General features: G+C 41.1%; 1 protein-coding gene across 1 annotated transcript; it reads left to right on the top strand.

The window, feature by feature from the left end:
- The first annotated feature begins 1,650 nt into the window (after positions 1–1,650).
- Positions 1,651–18,292, top strand: LOC143323885 (A disintegrin and metalloproteinase with thrombospondin motifs 8-like). The gene is made up of 9 exons (XM_076736047.1): positions 1,651–2,627; positions 4,985–5,224; positions 8,821–8,953; positions 9,122–9,289; positions 10,150–10,442; positions 12,938–13,124; positions 13,911–14,083; positions 14,587–14,762; positions 15,798–18,292. The coding sequence occupies exons 1-9, from the start codon at positions 1,893–1,895 to the stop codon at positions 16,540–16,542; spliced, it is 2,850 nt and encodes a 949-aa protein (XP_076592162.1). The 5' UTR covers positions 1,651–1,892; the 3' UTR covers positions 16,543–18,292.
- Positions 18,293–18,993: the final 701 nt, after the last annotated feature.

The raw sequence follows: 18,993 nt of genomic DNA, 5'->3' as shown, positions 1-18,993 counted from the left end.
AGCTTCATTCCCATCTTGCACCGTTTCCACTCTGGTCACCAACTTCTCTGAGCTGTTGAGCTTTAAAGTCACGCATAAACACCGATGATCACTCTCAAGTGAAGTCTGGTTACGTGCGCAACGGAGAGCTCATTGGTCATGCGTCTCAGTTTGTGCTGCAGACCGCAGCCACTTGTAACTCTCCAAATATTATTGTTGCTGTACGGCGTGTGTGACAGGAGCGGGAGCATCCCCCTCCCACCGGCCAGACTCACTGCGTAGCGGACAGACAGGGAACAAACACAAAAGGAATAAAAGACGACAAATAATGACTGTTTTAATTTGGAGGTTTCTGACATTCATTTCCAGCCAATGCAACATGCAACATAACCTTCAAACTGTAAACTGGAACATATCTCCACAATTTCTCCCCACATCCAATATCACGTGATTTGTTGCGTATTTCTTTTCTTATCTTCTTCCATAAAATTCTTAAAGACAAAAAATTAAACATAAAACACCGTAATTCACCAGAAGAGGTTGTAAGGGTTCAACACACTCCGTTTTGCGTATCCTCACGCTTTAGAGGAGTGTGAAGCCGCACATATCGTGAATTGCGGGTAAAGAGCGACACCTGTTTTCACCTGAAGGAGCTTGTGGAGCCTCAATGCGTCTAAGCACCTCAACAGCTTTACTGTACTGTAGCGTCATCTAGTGGTAAAAGTGTTAAACTGCACACCCCCATTATTTATTTATTTATTTTTCTGCTGACATTCTCCTGGCAAGCAGTGTTAATAAAGTGATTTATATGGTGCCTGGCACAACATGCACTTAGTCTTGTAATACAGCACAAGCCTTTCAGAAAAGCCCTCTTAAGATCAGGAACAAAATGCTTCTATACGCAGCCTCCATGGTGCTGGAAAGAAACTGTCATGAATGCAAAAAATGTTTGAAATCTGCAGAACTAAATGGCATGTTAAATTTGGATGTTACAGTGTCTTTGTTTTCACATCTTGAATGAAATAATAAAGATTTATTTGTGTCACTTCTCCTTTTCATTGAACTATGGCTTCATTAAGCACACGTCGAATCATTCAAACTGTTCTTTGGGAAAAGAACACTTGAAAATATATATATATATTGTCCTTATTCAAAAAGAACATCTCTGGTGTAAAAGCACATGATTAATTGCTGATATTCTTTCCATAGCTCTACTGATGTGATGAAACATTTCTCAGTATACAAGGTGGCGGTCAGCTCCAAGCACACGCAGTGCCTCTCTCTTTCCAGCGGTGTTCTTTTGTGCAGGGATAAAACGGATCGGCCTTGTGGGGGCTCCGGACTCTGTGGGGGCCTGCCACTCACAGACGGCTCTGAAATAACTCGAGTTGCGGACTTCCAACTATGCGTAGTATAGATGTCCTGCCGCTGCCATATACCACGCTGGGTTAATAATAGGAGCACGGTTGTCAAGCTATTTCAGAAAGGGGGAGTGTCGGCTTATTCTCATTGGATCCGTTTTATCCGCGAGTATCTCATGAAGTGCGAGTGGGAGGAGAATTTCCAGCAACGGAGGATATCAAAAATAAACCCCCTCGTGTCCAGGGAAGAGCAGAAAGTATAAATACCCCCGATGTGTCCAGACTGCAGCGGTGCTGGTGAGTGGTACAACAAGACTTAGCTTGGTCAGGGAATTAGAAACGACAACTCAGACAGACTTAAATTAAATGCCAGACATACTTTGACCAAGTCTGGCTTTGCAGCACTGGAAAATCACTTTTAATTTGAAAAGACCTCTGATTTGAGAAGATACCCCTTCGACTGGACGAGTCACTTACCAGAGATAAAGGACATCAGTTTTAATAAACTCGCTGCTTTTTAACCACTCTTGAGTGCAATTTTCATTGCAGAAGATGTGTTCCACTATGTGTTTGATCTTTTTACTCCTGTGCGTAATGGACGCGGCACTTTCCAGTCCATTTGAATCAGAGGATGTTGTACCTGTTCGGATAAATGGAAGAATCAGCGGTCGTTTTTGGAAAAGAAGCGAGGAGCAGCCGAGATTTATCCTCAGTGCCTTTGGCAAGGACTTAATTCTAAATCTCATTCCAGATACCAGCTTCATCTCTCCTTCCTTCACCATACAGCGCATCAAAGCCAGAGATGTTGGCGCTTTACGCGGCACTTCAAGTGGCCAACCTGTCGCGGATCTCCAGAATTTTATGAACCAGACTGATGAGAGTGAAGGACAGCTTAGGAGTTGCTTTTACTCGGGGAGCGTAGATAACGACCAAAACTCGGTTGTATCTGTCAGTTTGTGCTCTGGTATCTTTGGCTCCTTCATTACGGAGGGAAAAGAGTATCTAATTGAGCCCAAACTTCGTGGCGGCCTGGGGCCAGACTCTGCAGAGCAGCTGCATGTCATCAAGAGGAGGACATTCACCAAAAGCCACAGTGTTCCCCTCCTGTTTGATCACGCGGCGGTGGAGAGCCGAGCGGAGAAGCACAATGGGGAAAGTTTTACGCACGGCGACAGTGACGCACAGAGGGAACCTCGCCGGAGACGCTTTGTTTCCGCACCACGGTTCATAGAGACCCTGGTGGTAGCAGACTCAACCATGACCCACTTCTATGGAGATGAAATAAAGGTCAGGCACGATGAACTCATTCTTTCTGCACACTTTGTTTATGGGAACCTAAACGACCCATAGTTTAAGATAGATAAACACATTAGATAAACAAACTGCCGAAGACGTCATCTTTTCCCCACTTATTTCGTCATATTTTCCTTTAATTCCCCATCCTCTTTGCAAGGATTCGTAACCTAGACATATACTGGCAGGGATTTGTTTTTCTGTGCTGCTTCATAAAACATGTTTTGGCAGTGAGGGAGCTTTGGGAGGAAATCGGTGAGCTCCCTGTTTTCCACAGGCTGAGAAAGAGGTCAGGCAACAGAAACGCAAGCAATGCTGAAACACATTCCTCAGGACTTTGTCACGATTTGGCAGCAGAACCTCAGCATCATCCAGGGAAGATTCACAAGGCTTACAATATACATTCTGTAGCTGCCTATGCTCATAATTATAAATTCATTGAACTGGCCATTTCCTAACATACATCATGTAAAACATACAATATTGCATTAGCACAATATTTGATTCTCCTCCTCAAATTGTCACCTAAACTAAAGAAGTTTTTAAACAATAGTAGGACAATCCATGATCCTGCCACAATCTGGACCAGCTAAATTCTTGTCTGATAGTACTTAACACGCTCCTCATCTGCCAAACCTTCTGTCTTATCCCACAGTAAGCATGTTAAATAAATAAGTAAAAAGGCCACCAGGGTCAGGTTAGACTGATGAACTGGGTTTTTATTGGCTTTTCATTAGAAAACAGCTTACTTATTTCAAATTTCACCAATATGACCCTGGTGTCCGATGAGCAGGGGCGTTGTTAGTTATTTGGAGTCCCAGGCAAAAATCAACATGTGGTTCTGTGGGTGTGTTTACAGCATATATGGAAAACATTTTTATGTGGGAATACCATCCCACCCTAGAAAAAGTGATTTCAGCAAAGCTGATGAAAGACTTTACAATACACATCATGGCGCAATCCCCCGCATTCATAGTGATTTACCAGCTCTCCACTAAACACACAACACCATGACAGCACGGTGGAAAACCCGGTCCATTCCTAGCTCCTGAGACACAGTCATGGATAGTGAACAAAAACTACATGCAGGCAGCGCTTAAGAATGAATAAATGCAAATGAGAATTTTACTGAATTCTTCACTTAGAAGAAGACGATGCCAAAGTGCAAAATAGTAGAATTTTCCTGACACTGGTTGCAAGCATAGAGTGCAAATACAGTACATGTGACTGTATCCAACAGATTTTTTTGAAAGCTCATACGCAATCCTGGACCAATACTGTACATCATAAGAGCGAGAAATACAGGCGGTGTCAGATTTCCACAGTGACCAATCACATCTGCTCCTCTCATCCCCTTTAAAGGCAGCAGACAGTTTATTGGGCAAGACTGTTGGAGGGGACTCCAGCCTACTGTTCCTGTCCTTTCCAGCAAGGCACAAATACTACTGATAACAACACAGATATGAATATACAGCAGCCCAAATATTATTGTGTAACATTCAATGCATTTAAGGGCCAAAGCTGTCACAGTTTGAGTTCAATTTACATTTTAGGAGACAGAAATTTGTCAGCGTGAGTCACAATGTACATCAAATTATTTTGGGAGTCAATTTTATCTGTGTGTAGTAGAATAGTAACATGTAGTAGAGTAAACTTTATATTCAGCTCTTACCTTTATTTCAATTGATGATCATTTTTTTGCTGTCACATAGTGATAATATATGCCAAAGTGATAATAAGGCTTCATACACATAAAAGTGGGTCTTTTTTGTGATTTTGAATAGGTCTCTGTGTGCAACTCAGCCAATTAAAGTCATGAAAAAAATTGCTCTTTGCATTTGCATTGGTGATAAGAGGTGGTGTGTGACAGAGCCCGGCTGATAGATGAAGCAGATCAGCTGATTGTAGCTCGTAGTTGATGTTATTTTGGCCAACAATTAACAAGAAATTGCAGATAGGTTTCAACTAATTTAGAACCATTGTTGTTATGTGTGTTGCTATTACATAGTTTGTCCAGCAGAGAGTAGTGATAGGTTTGTTCTTACACCGTAGAATTTCCAGCTCAGTACATATCCTGGTCCCTTTTCTTTAATAACCAATTTTGAGGGATATTTAATATGCAACTCGTATGTCACTATTGGACATAAAAGTACGATATTGTTCGAGCTCCAGTCTGTACAGACAGGAACACAAGCATAATTTCATGCTAAAATGGGTACCTGCACCGCATGACCTTCACCCATTTTACTTTGATATCCATCCTCCACTGTGTCTTTGCTCTGTCCAAGGAAGTTCATGTTCATGGAAGTTTAAGTTTTTAAACATCAATGCTTGCCTCTCCTCCTCCACAGCACTATGTTCTGACCCTGATGTCAATGGCCGCCCAGATTTACAAGCACCCCAGCATAAAGAACTCAGTAAACATGGTGTTGGTGAAGATGTTGGTGGTGGAGGATGAGGAGGTTGGCCCGGAGGTCTCAAGCAATGGAGGCGTGGCTCTGCGGAACTTCTGCTCCTGGCAGCAGCTCTTCAATCCACCAAGCCAGAGGCATCCAGAGCACTATGACACTGCTATGCTCTTCACGAGAGAGGTGAGTGCCAAGAACATACTTGGTTTAGCTTCTTTACACAGCTGCAAAATGGCTGTTGAAGTGTCTGGAATAAAACATACCATCATCTACATATAATATTTTATATATTTGATCTGAGACATTTGCTAGACTTTGAGCATGAATCAATGTTAACTTTCGGTTTCACAAACGTCACAAACAGCAGTTTGCTGAGTGAAAGTCTTGTGTTTGTTTGGCTCATCCATCCACCCACCTACCTACATATGCAGACTTTTTTGGTTTTACAGTAAGTCAACTGTCTTCCTCTTTTGCTACCATCATAGTTACTGCAGCCACGAGAGGTTGCAGCTTAACAATAAATATCAGTATGGGTCGTAATAACCCAATTGCAATCTATACAGCTATCTTTCTGGTAATGATGGAATGCAGAGACAGGGGTTACCAACCTCCCACACACAATCACACATCATCACATGACCAAAGTTCCATACATCTGAGCAAGCTTCATCCACTGAGGGAAACTGTGAGATGCTGAATAGTAACTGCAGTCATTCATAACAAATTTGCTAGAATGTTCTGTAAATTTCAAACAGTAGTGGCCTAAGGATTGATCTTTGGGGAACACCAAATTAAAATATATAATATATATAAATATAATGGAGTCGTAATATGATGGGGCTTTTTGAGGAAAATGTTAGCATAATGTGAAAGGTCACGGGCTGAAGGTGTTATACCATCACTCATAGTGATAGTGTAACACCTTCAGCCCATTGTTTTGGTTTACTGGCCTGAAATTATATGATTTCTGTAACATTTCCAGCAGCAGCAGGAAGCAGTTTTCAAATAAAAAATTCTGCACCAGCACCAAATGGCAAGCAGACAAAGTTAGCTACTGACTGGTGAACACAGTGGAGGATTTAGCAATGTAGTAAACCGTCAATTTAATTTCTAGAACACATTAACCATAACAACTTTATGAGACCTACAAAATATCAACAATGTGTGATTTTGGCCAACAACCAAGTGGCCAACAAAATTAAGACAGCTTTAAAACTATTCATTATTGGCACAAAATATCTTAACACTGGTATCAGCGTTCAAGACCTACAGTGGACTACATGGAGTGGACCTACATGGACTGTTTAGTGCATGAACCAACGGGAACAATGTTGTGAGTGCTTCATAGTTTATTCGTGGAATAGACAGTGAACTGGTATATTTTGTTGTCCATTCAGAAGACAATAACACAGCAGTGATGAGTCAGGAATTAAACCCTGGTGGAATTCAGTCCAGCTGTGGTGCTTAATGTGGTTTAAGAGGCAGCAGACTCAACCACACAACAACTCCTTGATGCCAAAAAGTGTTCCAGCAACAAAGATGCATTTTAGGGCCAATTGTGTTTAAAGTGGGGGTCCCAGCTGAAAAAGAGCCCCTTGCTTTGGCACAGTTATGTCATATTTTGCTCTTTTGAACAACCCAGGAGCACATGTGAAATTAAAGAAAAGATGAAACAAGGTGAAGCTAAGGAAAACCTTTGTAGCCCTTGGGGTAAATTAAGGATGCTGAAAAGGGAATTTAGGGATGGAACAATTGTAATCTTTTCCAAGCAGGGGAAATGTCAACAAACAGCAAACAAACTATGCTTTATGGATGCTTCAACAGGAAATAAGTTCACAAGTCCTCAGGGTTTGGGTTGTGATTGGCTTGTCCTGCTGTATTTGGCTGCCTTCTTCCATCTGGTATGTGCATGTTGACAAGGTGTTATCAGACAATACATTAGGCCAGTAACTTCTCTATTATTAAATCTTTATAGTTAAACGCCTTGGTTGCAGCTTGATTTGATGACAGGCTTGGTATTTATCCACCTTCTGAATGACGTTGTGCTGGAAATCTGACCCTAGATCAGGGGAATGATGTGTAGAACATGTGCTTTTGCAGTCTTGTATTGGATTTTTTGAAGCAGCTTTCAATCAGAGAAACCATCATTCACGCAAACCCAGTTTGTTTGGTTTTCCACTTCTGTGGAGATATGCTTTGAAATGTAGAGAACAGAAGGTTCCTCATGGATGAGCTAAATTTAGTGCTGCCACAAATCAGCCTTGACACGATTAAGGCCCTTTAAATGGCGAGGGCTTGAGTGTGTGGCTGGGTCAGGGTTGAAAATGTACGCTATGCCATGTATCCCACAGTCAGAGGAGAAGGCTGCTGCTACTACTGGCTGCTGTGACCGTGAAACTCAAAACTTGCACTCTGTTGCATGCTGTTTTTTCACATGCATTTTTGTGGAGTTATGCTGTTTGTGTCTGCTTGCCCATCTGTCTGCCCTATCTGCAAATGCAACACTGTCACATGTGCTTTGACTAATACACCTTGCTTTGCGTCTGTGTGTCTGCATTCAAGAGTGATGGATGCTGCCGTGGAACAAGGTGTACAAACACACACTGAGCTGTGTTCGAACGGCAGCTCCAAGTCCAGATGTGTTTTGAATCACAGAGGGTTCTGCCTTGTGGTTTTTTTTGAGGCTGAGGCGAGGCCATGGACACGTCCATGTCCGTCCTACACAGCCAAGTGTCTTTCAAGCAGGGAAAGATTTCTGATACACCACACTGTTCATTTTCCCACATCACAGCTCTCGACAGCTGCATGCGGAGGATGTTTATTTGCTTTGTTTTATGACGGAAACACTGAGCAACATGTTTTGATTTGTTGCTTCAAATATGGCATAAAAACAACTGGACACAAATAGATGGTGAAGGTTCACCATCCTACATGATTAATATAACAGTCACTCTCGGCTGCCCATACACTTACTATATTTACCATTTGACAGAATAATGTCTTTAACTCTTTCATTGTCCTCTCTGTCTGCTGTGAAATGGACGCTACTTTTCAAGGGAAATAGGCCTTGTCTATTTTATAACAATGCATCAAGCCAATACTGGCAACCTATTAAACATAGGCTGTTAAAAAGTTTGTTGTCTATTGTGTTGTAGTTACAAATTGTCTGATTACAGGTTCATTGAGGAATTTCTCAGTACTACACTGATCGTCCATGCCAAGACCTTAATCTGAACTGATTTTAATGAAAAAGTTAAACTGGATGCAATACAAATGTGCATTTTCTTGGTTTAAGTGGAGAATTGTAGTGTTAAATGACACTGAAGGTGTATGGCAGCAGCAACAAATCAAAAAGTGGCTCATGTTATGCAGCTTTTGTTCTATGGGTATACATGGAATCTGACAGGTATGTCACTGTTGAGTTTTGGTGTGCTGCTGTGGTTTTGCTGTCTTGTGGCAATTAAAAATGATCTCAGTCATATTCTACTGGCAGATACCACCCTCAACCAGTACATACCCATTCTTATTGACATACTGTATGCCACTGCCATTATGATGCTCCGCTGTGTGTGTCTTGTTATTAGTAGAACTTGTACGTATGTCACTTAGACTGTTAGTATGTTTCTGCCATTTGAATGCCACATGCCACACCCCACTGGCATTTAACGATTACTGAGCATCTTTTTTGAAAATTTGAGCATTGGTATCAGCTTTTCGAATCTGACATCATTATCATGACCTTGGCACTTCAGTGTTGTCTGTGTTTGTTTGCGTTGCAGGATATCTGTGGACAGAAGAGCTGTGACACACTGGGTGTGGCTGACGTTGGGACGATGTGCGATCCCAAGAGAAGCTGCTCAGTCATCGAGGACAACGGGCTGCAAGCTGCCTTCACAGCTGCACACGAGCTTGGTTAGCTTACCTTTACTGTCATATGGGTGGGCAGGATTTATGGAAAAACTTTTGAAATATAGTGAAATAGGCAAATTATGTTATTAAAAGCCTTTTTCAGTCAGTCATAACGACAATTTTGTGCACCTGTAAGTCACATCATTATCATTGCATTCCTTCCCACTGCAGGTCATGTGCTGAGTATGCCTCATGATGACTCCAAGACCTGTGAGAGGCTGTTTGGTGATCTCGGAGGACATTACCTGATGGCTCCACTGTTTGTCAGCCTCAACAAGACTGCACCCTGGTCTCCCTGCAGCGCTCTCTACATCACAGAGTTCTTTGACAATGGACATGGTAGGGAATATTTCAGGTTGTCGCCCCAGCATGTTAAAGATTACACACAAGTAAATCTGAAATTGAGCAGCCCTGTAGAGACCTTCTGCCAATGTGGACGTCTGCCACAACACTGTGGCTCTGTTATTAGGGCTGATTCAGAGATGAATAAAACATACTGTTACTCCTCTCATAATCTAACTATGGCTTCTCTGCTTAAACATGTCACTCCCCTTAAATTATGGGTTGTAGAGATAGTTTATCTTGCCCTAGATTTCCTCATCCTTTTCTCCTCACCCTTTGTCTTTCCCTTTGCCTCACCTCCCTCCGTTGCTCCCTCTCCCCATCTCATGTTGTGCATCTTGTATTGTTTGTATCCTTGCTAGACCTATCAGTGAACCTTCTTTTCCACTGAGTCATACAATGGACTTCTTCCTGTTCTTCACCCCCTCAGCCAAAAGCAACAGCTGGTGTCAGCAAAATATGTTCTTTATCAGTTGGAAAATGCCTCCAACAAGAACTCATGTGGCTGAGAATGTTCATTCCAAACTGGGGACATCACTGACAACTCCAAACAAAAAGCTTTTTGAATGTAATAAAGTATCATTAGAAGAACAATGAATAAAGTCAGATTTAGAGTAGTTGTCAAATGTCCAAATTCAGAGCATGAGGTGGCCTATAAAACTGTACTGCATTAGTTACATCTAAATTATTTATTTTTATAGTCAGGATACAACTTGCCCTGAATATTTTTCCACTGTTGTCATGCCACACGCAAACAGCAACACATTTATAATTGCCACAGTACCACAAAATCCATAATCTCCACAAACCGCAATATAATCAGCCTCATACAGTGCTGCTTTGTACTGTAACCACAGGGGACTGCCTGCTGGATGTCCCGGAGAGTACCATGCCGTTACCAAGAGAGCTGCCAGGCACCAAGTACAGCTTGGACCAGCAGTGCCAGCAGATTTTTGGAGAGGAGTTTGCCCACTGTCCCAACACCTCAGACAGTGATATTTGCAGCCAACTGTGGTGTCAAGAGGACGGGACAACGCAGTGTTCCACCAAGAACGGCAGCTTGCCCTGGGCTGATGGCACCCCTTGTAGCCGCAACGGGACCTGCCTCCACGGATTGTGCATGCCAACCCAGGAAGTGATGCAGCCGCTGGTAAGACTGTTTTTTTTTAATCGGAAAACCAGTGGTTTATGTTATAAAAAACAAGGCTACATTACTTCTAAAGAACAAATGCCATGTCCGTCTTACATCTGAAAAGTTAAGTTCATTAGCAATCAAACATATCCTTGCTCAATTCAATACATTCAGGGGTATTGCCCCTGCTGCCTTAGTTGGTCTGATATGACCAGTAGCTTATGGTGGCTAATCATAGCTGTTTAGCAAACGGAGAGCAGATCGAGCCAGGCAGGAAGTCAGACACAGGGATAGCGTAGAGGAGCTGTTCAATTCTCAAAATATAACATCCTGCGTAGACTCCCTATGGTATGTCAACAACTATTTAACGACATAGCCCACTTACGATAGAAGCACAAACATCAAGAAAAATGAACAAATCAAAAAAATCTTAGCAGGCCAAGAACACGGGCAGACAAAACATTCTGCTTTTAAAATGTTCTCAGTGGCGTATGAAGGCGTGCAGAAGTCGATGCAGCTGTATCCGCTGGAGTCTCATCTTATGGAATCTTACGCTGTGTTTTTTTTTTTTTCCCATCGTCCTGTAGTTGTCAATTGAGGATACGGTGGCTACTGCTAAGCCAAAGTTAGATAGTCTTGCTTTAATGCTTCACTAATCAATATTTTTATATGAACAGTGGGTTGAATGACTATGTGTGAAAGTTTAGTTCAGTTACCATCTGATTTTGCAGTTCCCCACAGCACTAGTGAGTTTTTTTTATAGTGTCTTTGAGCTCATTGTTTTAGTTTTATGGCCCACAACTTGTGTTTTTGGTTCACTCTCACAGCACAATGAAAAAGCTCTGGTAAGACGGTGACAACAGACAGACAAAGTTAGGGAATAGCTGGTGAGCACAGTGGAGCATTTAGCAGCTAAAGAGACAGATGTTTTCTTGGGAGTTGAAGAAAACAAAACAGAATTAGGAAAGGGAATTTTGGATTTACCTTCATCAGGTGGCCTATCTGCTGGATGTGTATATAGCCAATGCTTTGGGAATGTGTTAGTATGTCAAACAAATAAAGACCATAATGGGAAGTTAAGCTTGTTGTGGTTCTGCCCCCAACCCATAATTAATACAGCTTCAACACCAAAGACCAAATTTACATGCGAGACAATATTAAAGCCGCACTCAGACAATTCACTGTCAGCTGTCAGTTTTTGTTAAGTTTTGACCTCATCCACCTCATCAAAGGATGTAATCAGATCAGGCAGCTGTGCACTCTTTCCCTGTTTACTTCTTGTTGCATGTTGCATGCTGACAGTGTGTATTTGCTTAAACTTGCTTGCTGCTAAGAACTGCCTGTAGGTTTTGATGAGTCACTTCCTTTGAAGCACACTTCTCATTTTCTCAGAAATAGAGTGATCAAGTTTGTAGTCAGAAAACTCATGTCAGCAACTTTGAGACAATCTCGCTCAGCAGATTGATAGCAGACAGTTTTTTTTTTCACACTGGGTTTCTGATTCATGTTTCTGTGATAAATATGACTGAGAGTTTCACAGTTTGTTCTGCAACAAAAATGAAATGAAATTTCTACTCATGCTGATTTGCCTGATTTGATGCATTTTCTCTTTGACCAACAATATCCTACAATCAACCTTTGAAACAATAATTGAAGAAGTGTGATTGTGTGATTCAATCAATGGAAAAAATGGAAATGGGAACATCTAATATTGCATGACAACTGGCAAACCCAGGTGAAGATTGTGTAACATGCCTGAAAGCTCCAGAACAGATTCCATTTTTATCAACAAACCAAGGCAAAATCTCCATAGGAAATCTGCTGATTTAGGAAAAAACGGCAGTGTTACCTGCCAAAGAGTTGTCATCAATATAAAACTAAAGTAAATACAGTGTCTCAGTTAGTACAGATATAACACTGCTTCACATTAATGCAGCTGTGTGCAGTTTTAAGTAGGAATGTATGAATGAAAAGTACAGGCTAAAAGTACAGATTACAACAGTGTTGGGTTTGGTTGAGTTTAAATCCAGCTGCTGCATGATGCCTTCTTATATTTCCTTAAAGAACATTTATACATCTCAGTGTTTCATTTTAGCTTGGTTGCCTTGATATCTTCTCCTTGTGTTATGATCACACATCTGTTTATGAACCCAGACGTGCTGGCAATTGGGATGTTAGCTGCTCCAAACTCATAAAACTTCTGGAAAGGACACCCATCTTAGCAAACGCACACACTTTCAATTCTGCCGTACAAAGCTGCAGCATGGCAGGTTCCACTAGTGGTGAGTGACACATGTGGCAGGAATGTGGGTAGAAGCAGACAGCAGGCGCGTGCCGAACTTCAACACAGATTTAGCCTGAAGTCGCAGCACGCCAACACACTGTGCGGCCTCAAACCCAGAAGCCCAGACTGTGGTTTAGGCTACACAGCTGAGATTGCCTTTGGCACTGAGCTCTAACCAACCTCTCTGACGGCTCTTTTTTCCCTCTTTTCTTGCTGTGTTTTACCACAGGTGGTTGTGGATGGCGGCTGGAGCTCATGGGGACCATGGCAGCAGTGTTCCAGAACATGTGGAGGTGGGGTGGAGTTCTCCTACAGGGAGTGCACTGACCCTGTGCCTCAGAATGGGGGGAAGTACTGTGAGGGACAGAGGGTTCAGTACCAGTCCTGCAACACGCAGCCCTGTGACGACAACGAAGGTAAGAATCAGCACAGAGCGGATTTCAAAAAACAATATATGAAGCTGCTTATAGCCAGTGTTTGATATAAGAGAATACATTCAATACGTTCTTACACTTTACTATTTTAATGACATTTTATTAAACTGAATCCAAATATTGAATGGTGCTATCAGATTTTTTTTTGACAATGTAGACAAACACAATATCTCCACAGGACCTGGAATAATAATAATTGTCTAATTCTTACATCATTCATCAGTCATCTTCATACATTCCTGCATAGAATCTCCAAAATATCCTCAGAGAATCAATTTATGTCCTCACTGTAGACAACTGGTGTAGTATCAGTTTATTATCAATAGTTTATTGATTATTTTTTACACTTAATCATTATATTTGTATTGTTTATCTTTGATTTATCCTTCAAATTTCCTCTTCTGATTTTTATTTTAGGTGTTATTGCAATTATTCTATTTATTTCATGCAAGCTTTTTTAAGATTGCCTGAAGAGTGTGCCGCCCTGAGCCTTACTGCACATGTTATAAGACATGTATCTAATACGCCTCTGAATTGGAATTAAACTGAATCTCATGACAATGTACATACACACATATAATCAAACTTCTCATTATTTCTATTAAATCATAGGTGGCACACTGTAGTACATATTGACATATTCAACATTTTTGGCTGTAGAATTTAATTTACTTTGTATTACTGATTATTATATTTTCAAGTGCTTCCTGTCAGCACATTGACCTCAGTGTATTGTACACTAAGCTTTACTCCATCTTTCACCTTCAGGAAAGAGTTTCAGAGAGGAACAGTGTGAGAAGTACAACAGTCCCAACTACCTGGACTACAATGGGAATATGAAACAGTGGATACCAAAGTACGCTGGTGTGTCCCCAAGAGACAGATGTAAGCTGTTCTGCAGGGCCAGGGGCAGCAGTGAATTCAAGGTGTTTGAATCCAAGGTACGGTTTATGTACTCACAGTCACAGCTCATAAACAGCCTTTTTGCCGGCGTGTTACATTCACACTGCAGCTGACACATCCCAGTATTAATCTTGTGCTTTCCAGTCATAGTGAATAAGATTTCTTCAAATTCAGTCTTAAATACAAGTGTATATTATATTTGGATACTGACAACCCAATTGTATCGTAATGCACATAATCTTTGAGTATGAGAGTTTGTCAATATTGCAGTGTCAAGTAATCTTATGCAACACATAGGAAATCTGTCAGTTATTGTTAGCATGGAGAATAACACGTTACGACACTGGAAGGAAAGCCAAAAAATGTTAAAATGCTAATATGCAGACCTTCAATTGATATTCTTTGTAAAATGTCATTGTCTCTGCATCTTAATATAGAACATGAGCATCCTAGACAAGAACCAAGCAATCGTTAAAAATGCAGGTGAATCTGACTGTTACTCAACACTTGTGAACAGCACCTACTTGTTGTGCCCCTGCAGGTGATTGACGGGACGACCTGTGGCCCTGATACCACATCAGTGTGTGTCCAAGGCCAGTGTGTGAAGGCAGGCTGCGACCAGGTGATTGGATCCAACAAGAGAGTGGATAAGTGTGGAGTGTGTGGAGGAAGTGGGCTCACCTGCAGAAAAATCACAGGCTCCTACAACAAAGCAATGTAAGTGCTCTAAAAGCGTTCCTTAGATTTGAAACTAATTACAATTGTATGTACATGCAGATACACTGAAGGTGGGATTCACTGTCATGTGTTTATGCATTTCCTTGCACTATAGTTGCAGAGCGAAGTGGGTGTTGTTATATCACATTGTAGTGAAAATAGAGATCGCTGCTTAAGTAATTAAACATCATCACCATCTGCAAGTACAACTTAATTCAGTAGTAAGACTAGTCCAGGGGCATATTTGAGCCTCTTTATAATCTGAACTTTCTCTGATCTGATGACAGATTATAGCATGGAAAACACTTTTTGCAGCAATGACAGCAGTTCTTTTGAATGCTTATTATATATTTATGACCAAATAGATTCTAATCAATCACTGTAATTTCAAGTTATCGGACAGTTTGTGTTGCCTTCATCATTTTGATGGTTTGGTCTTTAAGTGAACCTGAGTATGTGATACTGTAATTTACTTTCACTCTTTGTTATTAGTGAAGATAAGCACAGTAACCTTCAATTCAAACACTACTGCTTTACAATTTCATGAACAACTGCACTGTGCACTTCATATGTTTGGTATTTAGTTAATAGCTTTATCCAGAGTGTTTCCAGGGACTTAAGTCACACACTGCCAACAACCAGTGGCTTATAAGACAAATACATTTGTGCTTGTGTACAGAGATATAGCATGTTAGAGAAATTGTTTGAAATGTTGGGGAATATGCTTATTCGCTTTGTTGCCCTGGATTAGATAAAAAGATTGATACCACGCTCATAGCTGTGTATTAGATATAAGCCTATATTTGAACTTTTGAGAGAGCCAAGCTGCTGCCACCGATTTGTATAATTAACCAAGCTAAGCTATGCTAATCGCCTCTCTAGCTCTCTACTTAACACTTACTTAACTTCTCATCTAACTCTCATGAGGAAAGCAAACAAACATACAGTATTACCCAAACCGTCGAACAATTTCTTCAAACTAAGAGAATAAAGTGTGAACATTATCTAAATCCAGTTCTTTGTTTTCTCTACCAGCTATGGATACAGTGACATTGTCACAATTCCTGTTGGTGCGACTAACATTGACATCAAACAGCGGAGCCACAGAGGAATCAAACATGATGGGAACTACCTGGCTGTAAAGAGAGAGAGTGGAGGTTACATCCTCAATGGCAACTTCTCTGTATCCACGGTGGAGCAGGACATTCCTGTGTTGGGTGCTGTGCTAAAGTACAGTGGCTCTTCCACCACGCTGGAGAGGATCCAGAGTTTCAGGCAGCTTAAAGAGGCCATCACTATCCAACTCTTGGCCACAGCGGGGGACTCCAACCCTCCAAAGGTCAAATATACCTTTTTCATCCCTAGAGATGTGACCTTTAACAAATCCAAGGAGAAAAAGGGCTCGTTGCCATCTTTGCATGTGATCCATCCATTCGGCGTGCCTGACTGGGTGCTGGGAGAGTGGTCAGAGTGCTCCAAGAGCTGCGGCTCTGGATGGTCCAGGAGGAATGTTGAATGTCGAGACAGCGCAGGCTTCCTCTCCAGCCAATGCGACAAAGACCTGAAACCCGTAGACATCAGACCCTGTGGGGATCTGCCATGCCCCATATGGCAGATGGGACCTTGGTCCGCATGCTCACGAACTTGTGGCCAGGGGGAGCGCCATCGCACCATCTTCTGCATTGACTACACTGGGAAGACTGTTGAGCCAGAGAAGTGCGATCCGAACAAAATCCCAGAGCCAGTCTCCGGAGAATGTCTCGACCAAGAGTGCTTATGAGGAACATGAGTACAGTAGAACTTTCCGTTTTTGGTCTGACTGCACTTACCAACCATGGATGGATTACTGAATGAGCATACTGGGCACGGGCCCAGGGGCACAAAGTGTAAGGCATCGGAGACACAAAACAACCACAAAGAGACACAAAACAACTTCAAAGAGACACAAAATGACCACAGAGACATAAAATGACCACAAAGAGACACAAAGAAACCACAAAGAGACACAAATGACTGCAAAGGGAAACAAAGTGACCATAGAGAGAGACAAAGAACTGCAAAATGACCACAAAGAGACACAAAACGACAAGGAAGGGAAACAAAATGACCACAAAGTGACACAAAACTGCTACAAAAAGTCACAAGATGACTACAAACAACATCTCTAAGTTATTTTTGTGTCTCTGAGATTCTGAGTTCTGGTTCAGCTGCAAAATGCAGTTCAGATGCATCAAATTGTTTTGTGTCTCTTTCAGTCTGGGGGTCTCGCTTCTATTTAGGAAGGGGGGGGGGCATTACAAGTCTGTGCCCAGGGGCCCATTGCCTCATAATCCGTCCATGTTACCAACTGGTCGCATCAAGTCACATCAAGGGCATTTGCCTGAATATTGTTTTGTCATCTTTTGTTGACATTTGACAACCACTATTGAGAATTGAAACGATGGAAATCTACCTCAGGATGTACATGTGATGCCATGTATAGATGCTAGATGAAGGTGCTGTGTGTGTGTTTTCTCCAGAAAGAGAAGTTTTCTAGTCCCACTTCAAAGAGAAACTAACTTTGGATGAAGTCTGGTATAATCTGCAATATGTCTTTTTAAGTTAGCTGTCACTTAAAGTGGGGCTAGACCAATGGCATGAAACCTGCTGTCAAACACCAGCACAGTGTAAATATACCTCCAATTGTCCTCCACAGAACTCAAACCCCTATAAAGCTTTAATCGAGCCATTTACCTATTAGGTAGGTACAGTACATACGATTGATGCGTGGGGGGTTTTAAGCCTCTGGGAAATGCGCTCCTGTTGATTGCTTAACTTTTCTACACACATACCAAAATGTGATTTGTGTTAAATGATTGTGATGAAGTTGTCATGTTTTTCAATGGAAAATTAGCATTGTTGAACTATGGGGAAACCATTCAGTAAATCTGACAACATTTTGGACTTGTATTAGTGTGAGCTTACATCAGAACAGATTGTTTCAATGACAAACCAGATGTGTAGAATTTATAGAAATGAATAGAGTTTGACTTTACACGGTGTGTAAAAGCAATCAGCTTAGATATTGACCAGAAAAACCCATGACAGAGAATTTCCCTCTGCCCTGTAGTTTAGTTAGTCATCCTATTCCCTGGTGCATTACAATGCCTTTGGGAGGAACAGTGGTACAAACAATCTGCAATGCAACAAATGTTTCTTTGTAGGTGTTATTAAGTTAAGTGAGCATACTATCTATCGTGTATATGAAAAATAACATTATTTTTATTCATTTCCAGACTTGTATTTGTTAATGCATCATATGCAAACACTCACAGTTGTTTTCAGACTCTTGTATGTATATTTGATTTCTTCATTCCTGTTGTTAATTTACAGTATGTTATAAAACAAAAGAGATGGAGCATTAGGCCTATATCCCTTCAGTGAAGGACCATACTATTTTATTATTACAGCTTCCTTTTTAAGCTATTTATTTTTGTAAAGTTTTTACCTTGGACATGTAATTAACATGGCAGATGCTGCTGTCTTTGAGATTTTTGTCGATAAAAATGGTCAAATAAACACATTTATGTCAATACATGTTTCTCTTTTACTATGACTTATCCTCTATATCAACTAAATGAAACTCTATGAACCATTTCTCCAAATGTCTGCATACAAAAAGTGTTACATGCCTTTCCTTTTCTCTGTTGTGCAAGCTTTATTTCTTGAGGATTCTTGTGTCATGACTAGTGGATACATATCAAAAACTGTTTCAATATCAGGAGGAGCCATATGTCATAATGAGTCATTTATTTTAAACAAATGTTCATGTTTTCCATGTTTTCCAGAGCACCTTCTTTTTGCCTATTGTGGGTCACTGAAACCTACCAATGAAGATCAGACTAATGGAATTCTTGTAGGTGGAATTGGCAGCTTTTATAAGCAGAGTGAAGCAGATTTCATTGCTGGTTTTACAAACTGAAACTCCTTAAGATGTTCAGTAAAATTCTCCCACACTGGAATAACTTCTCTGCTCAGACGTCTGAAATAAAGACAGCCATATAAAATGTACTCAGTAGCTGTGGTTAGGGTGGAACCTCCAGTTAACAGGCAGCAACAGTGACTTAACAATATCCTTATTTAAATGTAAGTCTTATTCTATTCACAGCTGAGTGAGGTTGGCAGATGTGAAAATCATAAAGGTTACAAATACCAAAAAGCCCATAATATGATATACAGAATTTGGTTTGGT

Source organism: Chaetodon auriga, chromosome 7 (genome assembly GCF_051107435.1).
Source record: "Chaetodon auriga isolate fChaAug3 chromosome 7, fChaAug3.hap1, whole genome shotgun sequence".
In the NCBI taxonomy this organism is placed as follows: domain Eukaryota; kingdom Metazoa; phylum Chordata; class Actinopteri; order Chaetodontiformes; family Chaetodontidae; genus Chaetodon; species Chaetodon auriga.
This window is presented reverse-complemented; position numbering and strand designations above follow the sequence as displayed.